Source organism: Leopardus geoffroyi, chromosome C1 (assembly GCF_018350155.1).
Source record: "Leopardus geoffroyi isolate Oge1 chromosome C1, O.geoffroyi_Oge1_pat1.0, whole genome shotgun sequence".
In the NCBI taxonomy this organism is placed as follows: domain Eukaryota; kingdom Metazoa; phylum Chordata; class Mammalia; order Carnivora; family Felidae; genus Leopardus; species Leopardus geoffroyi.
In genome coordinates this window covers 58,084,384-58,102,085 of record NC_059328.1, presented here as the reverse complement: position 1 = coordinate 58,102,085, position 17,702 = coordinate 58,084,384, and the positions used below count along the sequence as shown (strand labels likewise).

The 17,702-nt window shown below is 36.9% G+C and overlaps 1 protein-coding gene and 1 long non-coding RNA gene across 11 annotated transcripts in view; one reads left to right on the top strand and one right to left on the bottom strand.

Annotated features, from left to right (window-relative positions):
• Positions 1-17,702, bottom strand: part of LRRC7 (leucine rich repeat containing 7) — a 552,029-nt gene that overhangs the window by 37,207 nt on the left and 497,120 nt on the right. For 9 of the 10 annotated variants that reach the window (XM_045477806.1, XM_045477810.1, XM_045477813.1 and 6 more), the window contains one exon: positions 8,541-8,762. In XM_045477806.1, the coding sequence (XP_045333762.1) occupies positions 8,541-8,762 (222 nt within the window). Of the gene's footprint in view, positions 1-8,540; positions 8,763-17,702 lie in introns of those variants that run through there. The other variant, XR_006712370.1, reaches the window with a different exon arrangement.
• Positions 3,871-8,979, top strand: LOC123598054. Its single transcript, XR_006712371.1, has 2 exons — positions 3,871-4,150; positions 8,366-8,979. It is a non-coding gene; the product is annotated as an uncharacterized LOC123598054 (long non-coding RNA).

The window sequence follows — 17,702 nt, the reverse complement described above, 5'->3', positions numbered from 1 at the left end:
ATGTAATGGAATATCATTTGGCAATACAAAAAGGGATGAATTAGTAATACATTCTACACTTAGCACATTATGCTAATTGAAATTAGTCAGTCACAAAACTCCCACATATTGTATGATCTCACTTACATTAAATACCCAGGGTAGGGAAATGTATAGAGACACAAAGTAGATGAGTGATTGTCTAGGGCTGGGAGGAAATGAAGGGGAGGCCGTATGGAAAGTGACTGTTAATGGGTACAAAGTTTCTTTTTGGAATGATGAAAATGTTTAAAAATTACATTATGGTGATGGTTGCACAATTTTATAAACATAGGAAACCCACTGACTTGTACACTTGAAACAGGTGAACTTCAAGGTGTGTAAATTATATCAATAAAGCTGTAACAACAACAGGTTCAGCATGACTAGAGAAAGAATAGTGGAAGGAAAGCGAAAGAGACTGGCAGGGGCCAGGATATATATAATTCCAGAAATTTCAAAGCCACTAGGGCTTTTTAAGCAGAAGTGTTACATGATATGATTTATATAATGACATGATCTGATATTACGTGATGCATAATATATTAATATACTATATATAATTATATGCTGTAATAATTATATGATAATATGTGATAATTATATAATATAATCAAATATATAAATGTTAATATTCAAGAATAGTTAAATTTTTTATTCTTCTATGTTCATACCTTTTTTTGTTGTGAATTAGAGATGTAAGTCCAACTCAAAGTGCTAATTAAATCTTTTGAAAAGACATACTAAATAAAGATTAATGAGTAAAGTCCTCTGATGTACCATTTTCTAGATCTTCCAGAAAAAAAGGAGCCGACTCTGTGTGTATCTAAGAAATAGAAACTCAAATGCTTAACTCACTAAAATTTAAATAAAAATAAAAAAAGAAACTCAAATGTTTTTTTGTCTGTAAATAAATTATAAAGGTCATTCACTTCATTTCCTTCACTTGAGGAAAGAAACCAAGGAAATCAAACATATATTTAGTAGAACACTGACAGAGGCCTTCTGTTCCTACTGCAGTGTTTACTGAACTCTACTTTGTAGAATTTGTGGTGTTGAGTTACACATTATTTGTTTCAAACTGTGGATTATAACTTCAGAGTTGCAGTATTATTTTGGTTACTGAAGAATAAAATTCTAGAGGAAAAATAGAAATAGGAATACTTTAAGTGGAATAGAATGAGGTATGGGATGTCCCTGAAACAAACTGAGTAAATAACATATATTAAAACCATTTTAATACCTATTTTCTAACCATCTTCATCAAATTATTACCTTTTAATTTAAAAATCCATTATTTAAATAAAATTTTCCAAGTTATTATTCTTATATCAAACACTCAGAATAATGTTTTCTTCACTTGGCCTCAACAAATGAAAGGCTCACCCTTATGAGCTCTTTAGGCAGCTGATCAGAGCATCTAAAGAAATGTCTGAAATATTATCTTTTCACCAACTGTTTAATATTAAATATTAAATATTAAATATTAAAATGATTTCTTCCAAGGTAGACTGGGGTGGTTTTGGAATTTGTTTTGTTTCTTTTCCCTTGAATATGAGGGATGCAGATCACTTTGTATAACTCACAGAAGTTAATTCTAATGTAATTCGAAGGTAGTAAGTTCTCTTTCAGGGACAAACTTTAGTTTGAATGTATACTCATGGGAACTGGCAAGAGACATCTATGGAACTCCTGCCATCCTTGTATGTTAGGTCGATTAGTGGGTGTGTCCTCTTGTCTGGGGCAGACATGGACTCAGGGATTTATTTTTCCATAGTTTACTGTTTCCATGTGGGCTTGCTCTTGATCTCTGTGTTTGGCTATAGTGCAGCAGGCTGCAGCATATAATGTGTTTGACTCAAGAAACTGGATTTTAATACCAGCTTAGTTTCTAAATGGTTGTGTGACCACAGGCAAGACATTAACTTCTCTGAATCTTACTTTTCTAGTTAATAAAACAGAAAGTGCTCTACCTCTATCAGATCGTTATTAATTGGATTAAATAAGTTAATACATGAAAGGGTTTTGAGATGTTTGAAGCATCATGTTGATGTTTTTCTTTCCTATTTCTCCTTTGATATCTGTATGTTCCACATATATATAAATATACTTTGCCTTGGATTATACATTTGCAAAAAAGAAAAACCAAGTTAATGTTAGTTCCTTTTAAAAATATTCAGCAAATTATGGACAATGTATGTATCAAATTAGTGACAATAATGTAATTACCCAGCAGTAAATTGTTGAGTTATACAATATCTAAAGTATTGGCTCTTAGCCTTGGCCACACAACAGAATTCATTTGGGGAGTTTCAAAAGTTCCCATTAACCAGGTCACATCTAGACTAATGAAATTAGTTTCTTTGGGAAGGAGGCCAAGGTGTCAGTTTTAAAGCTCCTGAACAGATTCTAATGTACAGCTGAGGTTGAGAACAACCAATATACAATATTGTATGGTACAGGGGATGGTAAGGCTAGGATCCTCACTAGGATTGGGAAACAAAGGGAAGAGCTGAGACTCTTCCACTGCTTAATGTAACTCTGACTCAAATCCTCTGTTATGTTTGTCAAGAGTCAAGATGGCTTATGCATTGAAATCTCTTTTCTAAGTAAAATCCCCTGAAAATGAACTTCAAGTAATATGCACATGGTTTTGTGTTGTAAATAATTTGTTAAAAAGAACATCCATTATGAAATCAGATTTATATTCTATAGAAATTAATAGACTTGAATCTGGGTAGCACTTTATGGTTTAAAATTTACTTCCATATATTTTATTTAATTTAATCCTAGAGTTGAAAACAGACTTGATTTTCAACACCTCTGAAAAATAAATATGTAAATATAAGTGCATTAAATTAGAATTGTTGGACATTTTGCCCTGTTTTGTTGTGGCAGGTGGTTTGAAAGTTGAGATGTTTCATCATTGAGGAGGAACGTCAAAGTTTACTAAGTGCTTTTCTATGGTTAAACAAGGTTAAGAGTTCTGGCCAGGTAAAAAATGACATTCATTTTAATTCATTCAATGTCCTCAGTGGTGGCATTTATTATATATGCTTATTGCTATATGGAATTTATTCTAATAAAATTAGAAATGCATTAGTTCTTTAGGTCACATTAAGGGATGCAGAGCTATGTTTTTGTTAATAATAAAACTTTCCATTTATTCAGTACTTTTTGATTTTCAAAGCATTGGAAGTGCTCATGTGAGTTCAAGTCAACACTCCATCTGCATAAGGCAGTTCTGTAAGTCTGAATTGTAGCTGAAGCAGATTTAATTAATATTATTTGACAGAAGAGGACACTGAGGCCACAGCGGGCAAGTGTCTGAGGTCATGTGGTTAATTGAATTGGGACACAGAACTTCGGTTTTGAGTCAGACAAACCTAGGTTAAAATTCCAACTTGACCAATTATACCTTTGACAAGTTACTTATTTTCTCCGTGCCTTGGTTTCTTCATATACAACAAAGAAGAAAAGGTTGTTGTGATGATTAGGTAAAACATTATGTGTAAGCAGGACCCGCTATATACTTAGTGGTGCAAAATGAAAATGTGAGTCTCCTTGTTCAATGATTATTACTAATGACACAATGGCAACAGAAGAGCATTAAACCAAGTGTGAGGTACTTCTAAGTGCAAGACTTTGTGTAACTGCACTGGTCACACACCCCTGAAGCCCTGCCTGTGTTTAAGATACATAACATAGGGGCACCTGGGTGGCTCCGTCGGCTAAGCATCTGACTTTGGCTCAGATCATGATCTCACGGTTTGTGAGGTCGAGCCCCGCGTCAGCTGTCTGCTGTCAGGGCAGAGCCTGCTTTGAATCTTCTGTCTTCCTCTCTCTCTCTGCCCTTCCCCTGTTCATTCTCTCTCTCAAAAATAAACATTAAAAAAATATACATAGTATATATGACATATATACAATACAGTAGTCCCTCCTTATCTGCAATTTTGCTTTTCATGGTTTCATTTATCCGTAGTGAACTGTGGTCTGGAATCAGATGATCCTCCTTCTGACTAATCCTCAGCAGGTTGATAATAGCCTAACGCTATGTCACAATGTCTACATCATTCACCTCACTTCATCTCATCATGTGGGCCTTGTATCATCTCACATCATCACGAGAAGAGTGAGTACAATATAAGGTATTTTGAGAGAGACAGAGGCCACATTAACATAGCTTTTATTACAGTTTATTGTTATAATTATTCTATTTTATTATTAGTCATTATTGTTAATCTCTTATTGTGCTTAATTTATAAATTAAACTTTATCATAGATTTGTATGTATGGGAAAAACAGCATATACAGGGCTCGATATTATCCATGGTTTCAGGCATTCACTGTAGGAATATATCCCATATGAATAAGGGGGGGGCTACTGTATATAGTATATTTAGCATAGCAGACACTCAATGTATGGTAACTGTTGTCACTTCTTTTCCTATTTTCATTCAGATTTCTTTTCCTTAAATTAAAAAATTTGTGTTCATTGTAATTGGATTTTTTTCAACTATAGCATTGTAATAAGTGATTATTTAAAAAAATTTTTTTAAACTTTTTTTAGAGAGAGAGCAAGAGCAGGGAGAGGGGTGGAGGGGGAGACAGAGAGAGAGAGAGAGAGAGAGAGAGAGAGAGAGAGAATCTTAAGCAGGCTTCATGCTCAGTGTGGAGTCCAAGGCGGAGCCTCTACCATGACCCTGGGATCATGACCTGATCCAATATCAAGAGTTGAATGCTCAACAATTTGAGCCACTGAGGCACCCCCACCCCTTTTTTATTTTTATTTTTTAAAATGATTAGTTTTTTTTTAAATGTAAAATCTCCAAACTTTAATAGAAATTATGGTGCTTCATCATGCTGTGTAGTCTTTCTATACTATGTTTATAATGTCTCCTTGCACTTAAAAATTATGAATGATTTAGGTTTTTTCCATACTGTACAGATCTTCCTCGACTTACAAGGGGATTATATCCAAATACATCCATCATAAGTTGAAAATATTATAAGTCATAAAATGCATTTAATACACCTAACCTACTGAACATCATAGCTTAGCCTAGCCTGCCTACTTTATATGTGCTCAGAACACTTACACTAGCCAACAGCTGGGCAAAACCATCTATTACAAAGCCTATTTTATAATAAAGTATTAAATATCTCATGAAATTTATTGAATACCCTACTAAAAAAGAGAACAGAGCAGTTGCACAGGTACAGGACGGTTATAAGTGCATCAGTGTTTACCCTCGTAATGGGTGACTGACTGGGGCCTGCAGCTCACTGCCACTGCCCAGCCTCAGGGGACAGTACTGTCCTGCATATTGCTGGTCCAGGAATAGATCACAGTTCAAAATTTAAAGTACAGTTTTTACTGAATGAGTATTGCTTTTGCACCATCATAAAGTTGAAAAATCGTTAAGTCAATCTATTGTAAGCTGGGAGATGTCTGTACTTGGCCAAACTAACATTGTTGTCATCACTTAAGAAAACTCTGTTTTTCTCTTTATGGCTTTTTAATTGCACCACTAGAAATGCGTTATTAAAATAGAGTGTCTTGATTTATATGACTGAAACCCACATTAGAAATTTTCAGTTACTTCCTTGATCTTTGCATTTCAATCACTACTCTATAGTTTTCATGTGAAACTATATAGCTTTAAAATATTTCAGGGGCGCCTGGGTGGCTCAGTCGGTTAAGCGTCCGACTTCGGCTCAGGTCATGATCTTGGGGTCCGTGAGTTCGAGCCCCGCGTCGGGCTCTGTGCTGACAGCTCAGAGCCTGGAGCCTGTTTCAGATTCTGTGTCTCCCTCTCTCTGCCCCTCCCCCGTTCATGCTCTGTCTCTCTCTGTCTCAAAAATAAATAAATGTTAAAAAAAATTTAAAAAATATTTTAAATCTTTTTCTCGCTTTTTTTCCCTTGTTAAATATGGGATAAAAGTCGTTAAAGCATGCGCGCTCGCACACACACACACACATACACACACACACACACACACATTGGAGAGGTCTGAGTTTTCAAAGGAATTATAACCCAGAAAAGTAAAAAATACATGTAATATTTTCATTATGAGAGTGATATACATAAGCTTTTTCAGCCTCTTTGTCTCTGTCTCTCCTTTTGGTTTTATTTTGCTTTATTTGATTTTCTGTTTGTAGATTAGGGAGTTTGGGACTGATATCATGAAGTGCCCTCCAATATTTTAATTCTTAAAATGTATTTCTACCTCTTCTATTTCCTATTTCTGTACTCTCAGTGCCAGGCTAACTATGTGTGTATGTGTGTGTAGAATTGTATCATTTGACTCTTACAAAAATCTTCGAACATTGTTTGTGGGTGGTAATGTTCTCATTTTATAAGGAGGAAAACAGAACCTCAGAAAGAGTTAATGACTTGGCCAGGGTCACACAACTAATAAGCATTAATATGAGACTCAACTCCAAATTCTGAGACCCACCCCTAGTATTTGCTTTCCTGAATGCTATGGGGTTAGGTGAAGAGGTGGAGAAGTTAGGGGGAAAAAAAGAGATGAAAGAAAACAGTATAGTACTTGGTGGTGTGCTGGAAAATGTTTACAAGCTGGCTGAGGGTAAGGGATAGCCTGATTTGTAGTGTTCATTAATTTCCCTGGTGTAATTATGCCCATAGTTTCATCCTATGGTGTGATGTCACTGAAGGAGGAGTTTGGAAGTAACGATCCAGTATGAATCTAGCATACCACCGGTGGTAGGTAAAATGTTACAGTGAATTGTGAAAAAAGTTTTGAGAAAATGTCAGATTTATAGCTCAGGGGAATGGGGAGCATAGTTTGGGGACTAGTGCTCATTATTTAAAGACTCCTTAGGCTTCTCATGGTCAATCCAAAGTTTAATCTCAGCATTCCAAACCATTTCAGTCTGAAACCAATGCAGAAAAAATTGGGAAGCTGAGAGGAATTTGCTTAAGTCCCTTTCTTAACAAAGCCATTGAATGTTTCAGTTTTTACCTCTCAGTTTGAAAGGCACCTGGATGAAAACATTGGCAAGCAACTACAAATACCTTCTCTAAAAGAATCATGATGTTTTAAATGTAATTAGTATATAATTGTAGAATTTAGTAAACCTCTCATTGGTCAAACTATACAATTTATGTATTTTTGAGAAATAAGGTAAAAAAGTCTTTAAAATTACAGTGCTCACTAAACCTATTATTCAAAGTAGGTAAAAAAGGGCATTGATCTCAGTGAATTTTTAAATGCGCTGATTCTAGGTGAAAAAAGATCATGTAGCTGCTAATAGAAATAACTAAATCAGAGAACTGGGTTAGGTTATGATATTTGTGGGAGAGGAAATATGAATAATTTTTAACCTTCTAGGTGCCTGTAAATAAGGCATAATTAAAACTTTATCAATGTTTAAGAATCTCTGGAGAATTAAAAACATCATATTATAACCTGATTAAAGGCACCTTTCTGGTTTATTTTCCTTATTACCTTAAATCCAACACTTGACCTAGATCAAGGCAGGATAGGAAGAAAATTATCTTTAAAAAAAAAGCCAATGATTCTGAGAATGATTAAGACATAATCTCAGCTTCAAGAAGGATTTTAAGAAATAGAGGCAATGTCTAGAGCAGCTGGGATCCAAATAATGAATGGCTATTAACAGTGTAAAAGAAAAAACTGGAGAACGAAGGTAATGTCTGAGATGTTCAGAAAATAAGGTAGGGTAATGTGTGAAGCTTAGAGTAGGCAGTAATACAATGAAATCCTTATATACCATATTAAGGAGTTGGTGAAGTCAAGGAGCTTTGCCAAGTTATCTGAAGAATGAAATAAGAGAAATTAATTTTATGGGAGTATTAAGATCTTAATGTCTTGCTTTCTAAGTGTAATATAATTTAATAGATAAGATCCTATTCAGTTTTCTGGTTCTAAGGAAGAAAAACAGATTCTGTAATGGAAAAGTAAATCCTAATTTTAGATACGTCAAAGGAGAAGCAATTTTTGTGCTACTTGGTATTTGTCAGTAGTTTTTGGAGCATTTCAGAAATGTTTCCATTCAAACTGCTCTTTATCATTTTCTTCAGAGCAAAGCTTTATCTTTGTCTTATTCAACAATCAGAAGATAGGACTTTCAAAAAAGGTTCCCACTGTCCCACAGTTTTACACTGTCAGTTTCACCAGAGGCCTTGGTAAATACACTTAATCCCCTGACTCTAATATTCAAAAGCCATGTAATAGAGCTAAATTGGAGTTGAAATTGAGTAGATGGTGTAGGATAAACAAGAAAAACTTTCAGTTCATCAGATTTTCCTTATGTGAAAAGGACATTTTATCAACAATCAATTTTTATGTGTTGTAGTGTTTAACCACTGAAAATAATGAGAAAACCCCTACAAAGAATCCTCCACTCCATTCAACATGGTGACAGCATTAATTTGTCCCAGACTACATAAATGAGAGAAGATAAACCATGGATTCATTGGACTGCCCTGAACATTCCCTGAAACTTCATCAATTATAAAAACTCTTCTCACCTGCTCTGGATATCCATCCATACTCCTTTGCCCTTTAGTTTGAATTAAGCACCGTCCAGGCTGAGGTCCCCGGGTGGCCTGTGAAGAGGGGATCTGAATAGGCAATGGTGACTGAAATTGCTGGATGGTCACTTTGTTTATATTTCCTTCATATGGCTGCTGCTCCCGGCTCCGATGCTGAAGGCTTTGGGACCCCATCAAAGTCTGGATGTGGCTTCCTGCCTGTGGAGAAGATAATTTGTCAGACGAAGATTCATGGTGTTGAAAGGATGTGATTAAAGTAGAAAACACGTACAGAATACCTCTCTGGTAAAGTGGCATCATTTGGGCTCTCAGCCACTGCTGGAAAGGATAATGAAAAAACAGTAAGGGTCTGCCTACTGTGGTTTGTGAAAATGTTAATATTGGAGCAAGGTTGCAATAAATACATTCATAGTCATATGATGTCTTGCCACAGATTATTTTGCCCCTGATTTTAAGGGAGCAAAATTCTCCCTGAAAAATTTCAAGAAGAAAAAGAAGTCACAACTTAAAAATAAAGTGGAGTCCTATCTGGCATTTTATTTTATTTAAAAAAATTTTTTTTACATTTATTTATTTTTGAGAGACAGAGCACAAGTGGGGGATAGGCAGAGAGAGAAGGAGACACAGAATCCAAAGCAGGCTCCAGGCTCCGAGCTGTCAGCACAGAGCCGGACGCGGGCTCGAACTCACTGCAAGATCATGACCTGAGCTGAAGTCGGACATTCAACTGACTGAGCCACCCAGGCGCCCCTCTGGCATTTTATTTTGAATAACAGCAGGGAGAGAGATATGGTATAGGAAACATCAGGGGGAGAATGACAGAACCCAGTTCCTAATTCTGTAGCAAAAGAATTGAAGTGTATATATTCCTTTGTGCCACAGTGCATAGTGAGCTTGTTCAGGTGAGTTTAATCAGTATTTATTCATTTTCTGCATTATTAAATCAAGAATATGGTTTTGGGAATCTTTAAGTCACATTGAAAATGAATGATATGATAAATTCTTGTGAGTATCTGTAACTCATGGAGGCACTAGATATGGAAAGGTCTTCAAAGTGAGCTCTGCATGCATATCATCCCATTGTGAGTTTTAGAGAGATTATTAGTACCTCATGTAAAGCAATCTGCTTTTTTTTAATGTTTGTTTATTTTTCAGAGACAGAGTGCAAATGGGAGAGGGGCAGAGAGAGGGAGGGAGACACAGAATTGGAAGCAGGCTCCAGGCCCTGAGCTGTCAGCACAGAGCCCAACGTGGGGCTCAAACTCATGAGCATGACAGCATGACCTAAGCTGAAGTTGGACACTTAACCAACTGAGCCAACCAATTGTCCCAGTAATGATCATTTCTCACTTCTTAAGGGTGGCTGTTGGAGGGAGAAGACATGTTCACTTGGTCTCCAATCTTCAAATGATACGGTGCATACCACTGTTCTGTGCTCACTTTGATTTTCTCGCCTTTGTTCTAGCATTGGTTCCTTGAATCGTTCTTTCTGAAACTTTTTCCACCAAGCAAGCAGTTCTGCTTGTGGGCTGGTAACCTAGCATACGCCTTTCAAAATTATGTATGGTTTAACATGGAGGTCTAACATGGAAAGTGAATGCTTATCATTAATAGTTTTAAACATATGTTTTACTGTTGTGCTTGGTACATCACCTATTACTATGGAAAACATCTGAGGGGTTACTTCCTGAATTAGTTTTTTTTTTGATCTTTTAAGGGTAGATAATTTGGAATTCAAAAGTGAATTTTACCTTAGAATTCATTAGCTAGGAAAGGCTGTGAATTTTGCTATTAGTAACAAATTTGTAATTCTTTAGCTAGGAAAGTCTGACTAATCAAGATTTTTGATTAAGAAATCAGATTGGAGGAATAAAGGAAACATTATTAAACATGTATTCAAGGAAGAGATTAATTTGAATTTTTAAAAATTCTTAAAAAAAGAGCAATGTGAGACATAGAAAATAGTGATCATGGAATATCATTTGGAGAAGATGGGAGGCATATTGCTTGGTTCCAAACAAAAGGTGATTTCAGTAAAAAAATTCTCAAAGTTATTATTTCACAATATGAATGGCAAAGTAAACAACCATTTGAATATATATTTAGACCCCAACTGGTTAGCTTATTATCATGTACAATTTTTTACATTCAGAAACACTAAACATATATCAGTCATGAAAAATTGGAAGAAAAGATGCAAAAAAAGTGTCAGGCAAAACAAGCACAATGTGAAAATAATTACCAATCCAACGTTATCCAACACAACTAACCAAGAATGGCAAAACTATAACATCATAAACACAACTAAGATAGCTTTATAAAGGGCAAAAATATATTTCTTTATTGCACCTATTCCCTTCTCAGAAATCTAAATGAAAGGAGATGTTGCAACTTTGAGATCTATTCTAGATGACTGAACACCCTCCTGGTCAAATTTTTGTCTTTAGTTTAATTCTCTCCTACCTCTAAAGAATTTCATATTCTCTTGTTCAGTAGGAGAGAAAAGCCATGATAAGCTGTGTGACATTTTGAGCTGCTATACTCTGAATGAACTCACTGGCATGCTAAGCTATGCTAAGTTACATAGCTAGACATTGATTTCCTGGAGTTAGAGGAGCTGATGATGTAGGCCAACTGAAGCTGTACAACTTGGCTATGGAATAATAAATTGATTTTACACTTATACCTGCTTGTCACCTCCACTGTCATAATTCATGGGTCTTCAGTCAGTGCTTGAGCCAGTGGAAAAGAGGAACACCATCAGTTTAAATGAAAGTGATCACATAGACAAGCAAAGAATTGTTAACACCCAGAAAAACTTAGAGGGATCTAGAGGGGCAGAGATGGTGGAATAGCATGGAAGTTTTTTTGCATCTCTCGTCCCTGAAATGTAACCATCCTGCACACCTAGAAAACTGATTTGAGGATTAACACAACAATCTGTACAACCTGAACCAGAGAACTCAGCAGGTATGCAGTGCAAAGAGGTGACCTGGCAGGGGAGAGGAGGAGCTGTGAAGGGCAGGGAGCTGTTTTTGCTTGTGGAGAGAGGACGGCGAGGGGGAGAGAATACAGAAAGCACCTCCAATGCCCAAAAACAGCTAGAGAGAAAAGAAAGTGTACACAAAGGACTGAACAAAAAAGGGAGAAATTAGAAAGGAGAGGGTTTAAATTCCATCAAGATTCTATAAACAGGGGGAGTGCAGAGTCTGAAACCCTGCAGCTTGATACCTGGTGGTGCTCTGGTGGGAAGGGCGAATCCCCAGAAGCAGAGAGAAAGAGGTCTTCAGGGTCCTCAGGCCACATGGAGAGAGGCGGTTCCCCTGCTGACAGGGAACTTGGTAGAGGCTGTGCGGCCTCTCCACAGGCAAAGGTCCCAAATGGTCCCCAGAGACAATCACATTCGCTGGTGCTGAAACAAGGATGTTAAGGGGGAAAGCCTGGCACCAGATGTGTGTTGTGATTTTCCATAATCACTGAAATGCTGCTGTTACATGATTGCATGATTTTTTTCTGGGGCAGGCTGGCACCCAGCTACAGTCTCTGGGCATCGGCCGCAGCGTGGTCTCCCAAACAGTCCTGAGGGTGGGCTGGCATCTGGCCATTGCTTTGTGAGACCCTCACCCAGAAGGTCTGAGTAGGTCAAAGCTGCAGTCCCTCAGAAGTGAGGGGTTGGGAAACACAGTCACATATGAGATAAAACTCAGGAGAGAGGTGCTGCCTGGCAACCTGATGGCTTGGTCACAGTGTAAAAGCGGGAAGTGGACAGAAGCCAGAGACAAAGGAGGGATGCACAATTGCTGGTTAGGGAGAGCACAGAGTTCTGATACTAGAGATTGGGTGGCTGGGTGACGCCAATTTCACCTCTCCCACGCATGTGCATACACACCTACATGTGCCACAACAATCCACCCCAGTAAGCTAAACAGCACTATCTAGTGCAGAATGGAGCCCAGCCCAACTGGGCCAAACTCACTCTTCAGGAACAACACAAGTCTCTCCGCCTACTTAGTTTATGGACTATAAAGTGTTTCATAGTTCAACTTCTAAGGGAAACCAATGTAATTTTAATCACACTTCAGTCTGTTTGCTGGTCCATCTATTCATTTTTTTTCTGTTTTTATTCTTGAATGCAAAAAGAGGAAAAAAATTATTGTTATTCTCTATTTCTATTAAAATATTTTTCTTTAATTTTTTCTACTCTATTTTTTACTTATTTATAAAACTTTCAAATTCTTTTTTTTCCTTCCATCATTTCATCTTATTGTATTCATTTTTTCAAATTTTCAAACATTTTCCTTTTTTATCCTTTTTTTCCTTATCTTTTCCTTCTTTCTCTAATCTATCAAGCTCCTTTCAACAACCAGACCAGAACACACCTAGGATCTAGCATCCTTTATTTGATTTTTTTTGTACTGTTTTTAAGTTTTTAATTTTAATGTTTTTTACTTTATTAATTCCTTTCTTCCTTCAAAATGATGAAATGAAGGAATTCATCCCAAAAGAAAGAAAATGACGAAATGACAGCCATGGACTTAATCAACACAGATACAAGCAAGATGTCTGAACTAGAATTTAGAATCATGATAATAAGAATACTAGCTGGGTTGAAAACAGATTAGACTCTCTTTATGTGAAGATAAAAGCTAGTCAGGATGAAATAAAAAATGTTATAACTGAGCTGCAATCTCAAATGGTGGCCACAGTGGCAAGGATGGATGAGACAGAGCAGTGAATCAGTGATTTAGAGAACAAACTTATGGAGAAAAGTGAAGCAGAAAAAAAGAGGGAGACTAAGGCAAAAGAGCACAATTTAATAATTAGAGAAATCAGTGACTCATTAAAAAGGAACAACATCAGAATCAGAGGGGTCCCAGAAGATGAAGAGAGAGAAAAAGGGATAGAAGGGTTATGTGAGCAAATCATAGCAGAAAACTTTCCTAACCTGGGGAAAGACACAGACATCAAAATCCAGGAAGCACAGAGGACTCCCATCAGATTCAGCAAAAACAAACCATCAACAAGACATATCATAGTCAAATTCACAAAATTCTCAGGCAAGGAAAGAATCATGAAAGCAGCAAGGGAAAAAAGGTCCTTACCAACAAGGGAAGACAGATCAGGTTTCCAGCAGACCTATCCAAGGAAACTTGGCAGGCCAGAAAGGAATGGCAGGATACATTCAATGTGCTGTATCAGAAAAACATGCAGCCAAGAATTCTTTATACAGCAAGGTTGTCATTCAAAATAGAAGGAGAGATAGAAAGGTTCCCAGACAAACAAAAATTAAAGGAGTTCATGATCACTAAACCAGCCCTGCAAGAAATTTTAAGAGGGACTCTCTGAGGGGAGAAAAGATGGAAAAAAAAAAAAACGACCACAAGCAACAAAGACTAGAAAGGACCAGAGAACACCACCAGAAACTCCAACTCTACAGGCAATGTAATGGCAATAAATTCATATCTTTCAGTACTCATTCTAAACATCAATAGACTAAATGCTCCAATTAAAAAGACAGAGGGTAACAGAATGGGTAAGAAAACAAGATCCATCTGTATGCTGTTTACAAGGGACTCACTTTAGACCTAAAGACACCTTCAGATTGAAAATAAGGGGATGGAGAACCATCTATCATGCTAACAGTCACCAAAACAAAGCCAGAGTAGCCATACTTACATCAGACAATGTATACTTTAAAATAAAGACAATAACAAGAGATGAAGAAGGACATTATATAATAATTAAGGGGTCTATCCACCAAGAAGATCTAACAGTTGTAAACATTTATGCTCCAAATGTGGAACACCCAAATATATAAATCAATGAATTATAAACATAAAGAAACTCATTGATAATAATACCATAGGGGACTTCAACACCCCAGTTACAACAATGGACAGATCATCTAAACAGAAAATCAACAAGGAAATAACGGCTGTGAATGAGACATTGGACCAGATGGACTTAATGGATATATTCAGAACATTTCATCCTACAGCAGTGGAATACACATTCGTCTCCAGTGCACATGGAATGTTGTTCAGAATAGATCACATACTGGGACACAAATCAGCTCTCAACAAGAACAAAAAGATCGAGATCATACCATACTTATTTTCAGACCACAGTGCTTTGAAACTCAAAATCAACCACTAGAAAAAATGTGGAAAGATAACAAATACTTGGAGACTAAAGACCATCCTACTAAAGAATGAATGGGCTAACCAAGAAGTTAAAGAGGAAATTAAAAAGTACATGGAAGCCAATGCAAATGATAACACCACAGCCCAAAACCTCTGGGGTGCAGCAAGGCAGTCATAGGAGGGAAGTATATAGCAATCCAGGCCTTCCTAAAGAAGGAAGAAAGGTCACAGATACACAACCTAACCTCACACCTTAAAGATCTGGAAAAAGAACAGCAGATAAAACCCCAAACCAGTAGAATACAGGAAATAATAAAGATTAGAGCAGAAATTAATGTTATAGAAACCAAAAAAACCAGTAGAATGAATCAATGAAACTAGAAGCTGGTTTTTTGAAAGAATTAACAAAATTGATAAACACCTAGCCAGTTTGATCAAAAAGAAAAAGGAAAGGACCCAAATAAATAAAATCAAGAATGAAAGAGGAGAGATCACAACCCACACAGCAGAAATACAAACAATAAGAAGAGAATATTATGAGCAATTATATGCCAATAATTGGGCAATCTGGAAGAAATGGGAAAATTCCTAGAAAAATATAAACTACCAAAACTAAAACAGGAAGAAATAGAAAATTTTAACAGACCCATAACCAGTAAAGAAATCGAATTAGTAATAAAAATTTCCCCAAAACAGGAGTCCGGGGCCAGATGGCTTTCCAGGGGAATTCTACCAAACATTTAGAGAAGAGGGACCTCCTATTCTTTTGAAGCTGTTCCAAAAAATTGAAATGGGAGGAAAACTTCCAAACTCTTTCTATGAAGCCAGCATTACCTTGATTCCAAAACCAGACAAAGCCCCCACTAAAAAGGAGAACTATAGACCAATTTCCCTGATGAACATGGATGCAAAAATCCTCAAAAAGATACTAGCCAACCAGATCCAACCATACATTAAAAAAATTATTCACCATGGCCAAGTGGGATTTACACCTGGGATGCTGGGTTGGTTCAATATCAGCAAATCAATCAATGTGATACAGCACACCAATAAAAGAAAGGACAAGAACCACATGATCCTCTCAACAGACGCAGAGAAAGCATTTGACAAAATACAGCATCCTTTCTTGATAAAAACCCTCAAAAAAGTAGGGATAGAAGGATCATACCTCAAGATTGTAAAAGTCATATATGAAAAACCCACCGTTAATATCATCCTCAAAACTGAGAGCTTTCCCCCTATGGTCAGGAAGGAGACAGGGATGTCCACTCTCGCCACTCTTATTCAACATAGTATTGGATGTCTTAACTTGAGCAATCAGACAACACAAAGAAATAAAAGGCATCCAAATCGGCCAGGAGGAGGCTTACTTTCACTCTTTGCAGATGACATGATACTCTTTATGGAAAACCCAAAATATTCCACCAAAAAACTGCTAGAACTGATCCATGAATTCAGCAAAGTCGCAGGATATAAAATCAATGCACAGAAATGGGTTGCATTCCTATACACCCAATAATGTAGCAACAGAAAGCGAAACCAAGGAATCAATCCCATTTACAATTGCACCAAAAATCATAAAATACCTAGGAATAAATCTAACCAAAGAGGTGAAAAATCTATACACTGAAAACTATAGAAAGTTTATGAAAGAAATTAAAGAAGACACACACAAAAAAGGAAAAATATTCCTTGCTCCTGGATAGGAAGAACAAATATTGTTAAAATGTCAATACTACTCAAAGCAATCTACGTATTCAATGCAATACCTATCAAAATAACACCAGCATTCTTCATAGAGCTAGAACAAACAACTCTGAAATTTGTTTGGAATGATAAAAGACCCCGAGTAGGCAAAGCAATCTTGAAAAAGAAAACCAAAGCTGGAGGCATCACAATCCCACACTTGAAGCTGTATTACAACTTGTAATCATCAAGACAGTATGGTACTGGCACAAAAACAGACACTCAGATCAAAAGAACAGAATAGAGAACCCAGAAATGGACCCACAAACATATGGCCAACTAATCATTGACAAAGCAGGAACGAATATCCGATGGAATAAAGACAGTCTCTTCAGCAAATAGTGCTGGGAAAACTGGACAGTGACATGCAGAAAAATGAACCGTGACATGCAGAAAAATGAACCTGGACCACTTTCTTACACCATACACAAAAATAAACTCAAAATGGATGAAAGAGCTCAGGGTAAGACAAGAAGCCATCAAAATGCTTGAGGAGAAAGCAGACAGAAACCTCTTTGACCTTGGGGGTGCCTGGGTGGCTCAGTCAGTAAGTGTCTGACTTTGGCTCAGGTCATGGTCTCACGGTTTGTGAGTTTGAGCCCCGAGTCGGGCTCTGTGCTGACAGCTCAGAGCCTGGAGTCTGCTTTCAGATTCTGTGTCTCCCCCTCTCTCTGCCCCTCTCATGCTCATGCTCTGTCTCTCTCTCTCTGTCTCTCAATAATAAATAAACATTAAAAAAAAAACCCTCTTTGACCTTGGACGCAGTAACTTCTTACTCAACCTGTCTCTGGAAGCAAGGGAAACCAAATCAAAATGAACTATTGGAACCTCATGAAAATAAAAAGCTTCTGTGTACCAGAGGAAACAATCAGCATAACTAAAATGCAACCAACAGAATGGAGGAAGATATTTGCAAATGACATATCAAATAAAGCATTAGTATCCAAAATCTATAAAGAACTTATCAAAGTCAACACCCAAAAAACAAATAATCCAGTGAAGAAATGGGCAAAAGACATGAATAGACACTTCTTCAAAGAAGACATCCAGATGGCCAATTGACACATGAAAAAATGCTCAATATCACTCATCATCAGAGAAATACAAATCAAAACCACATTGAGATATCACCTCACACCTGTCAGAATGGCTAACAATAACAACCCAGGCAACAACAGATGTTGGCGAGGATGCAGAGAAAGAGGATCTTTTTTGCATTGTTGGTGGGAATGCAAACTAGTGCCATGAC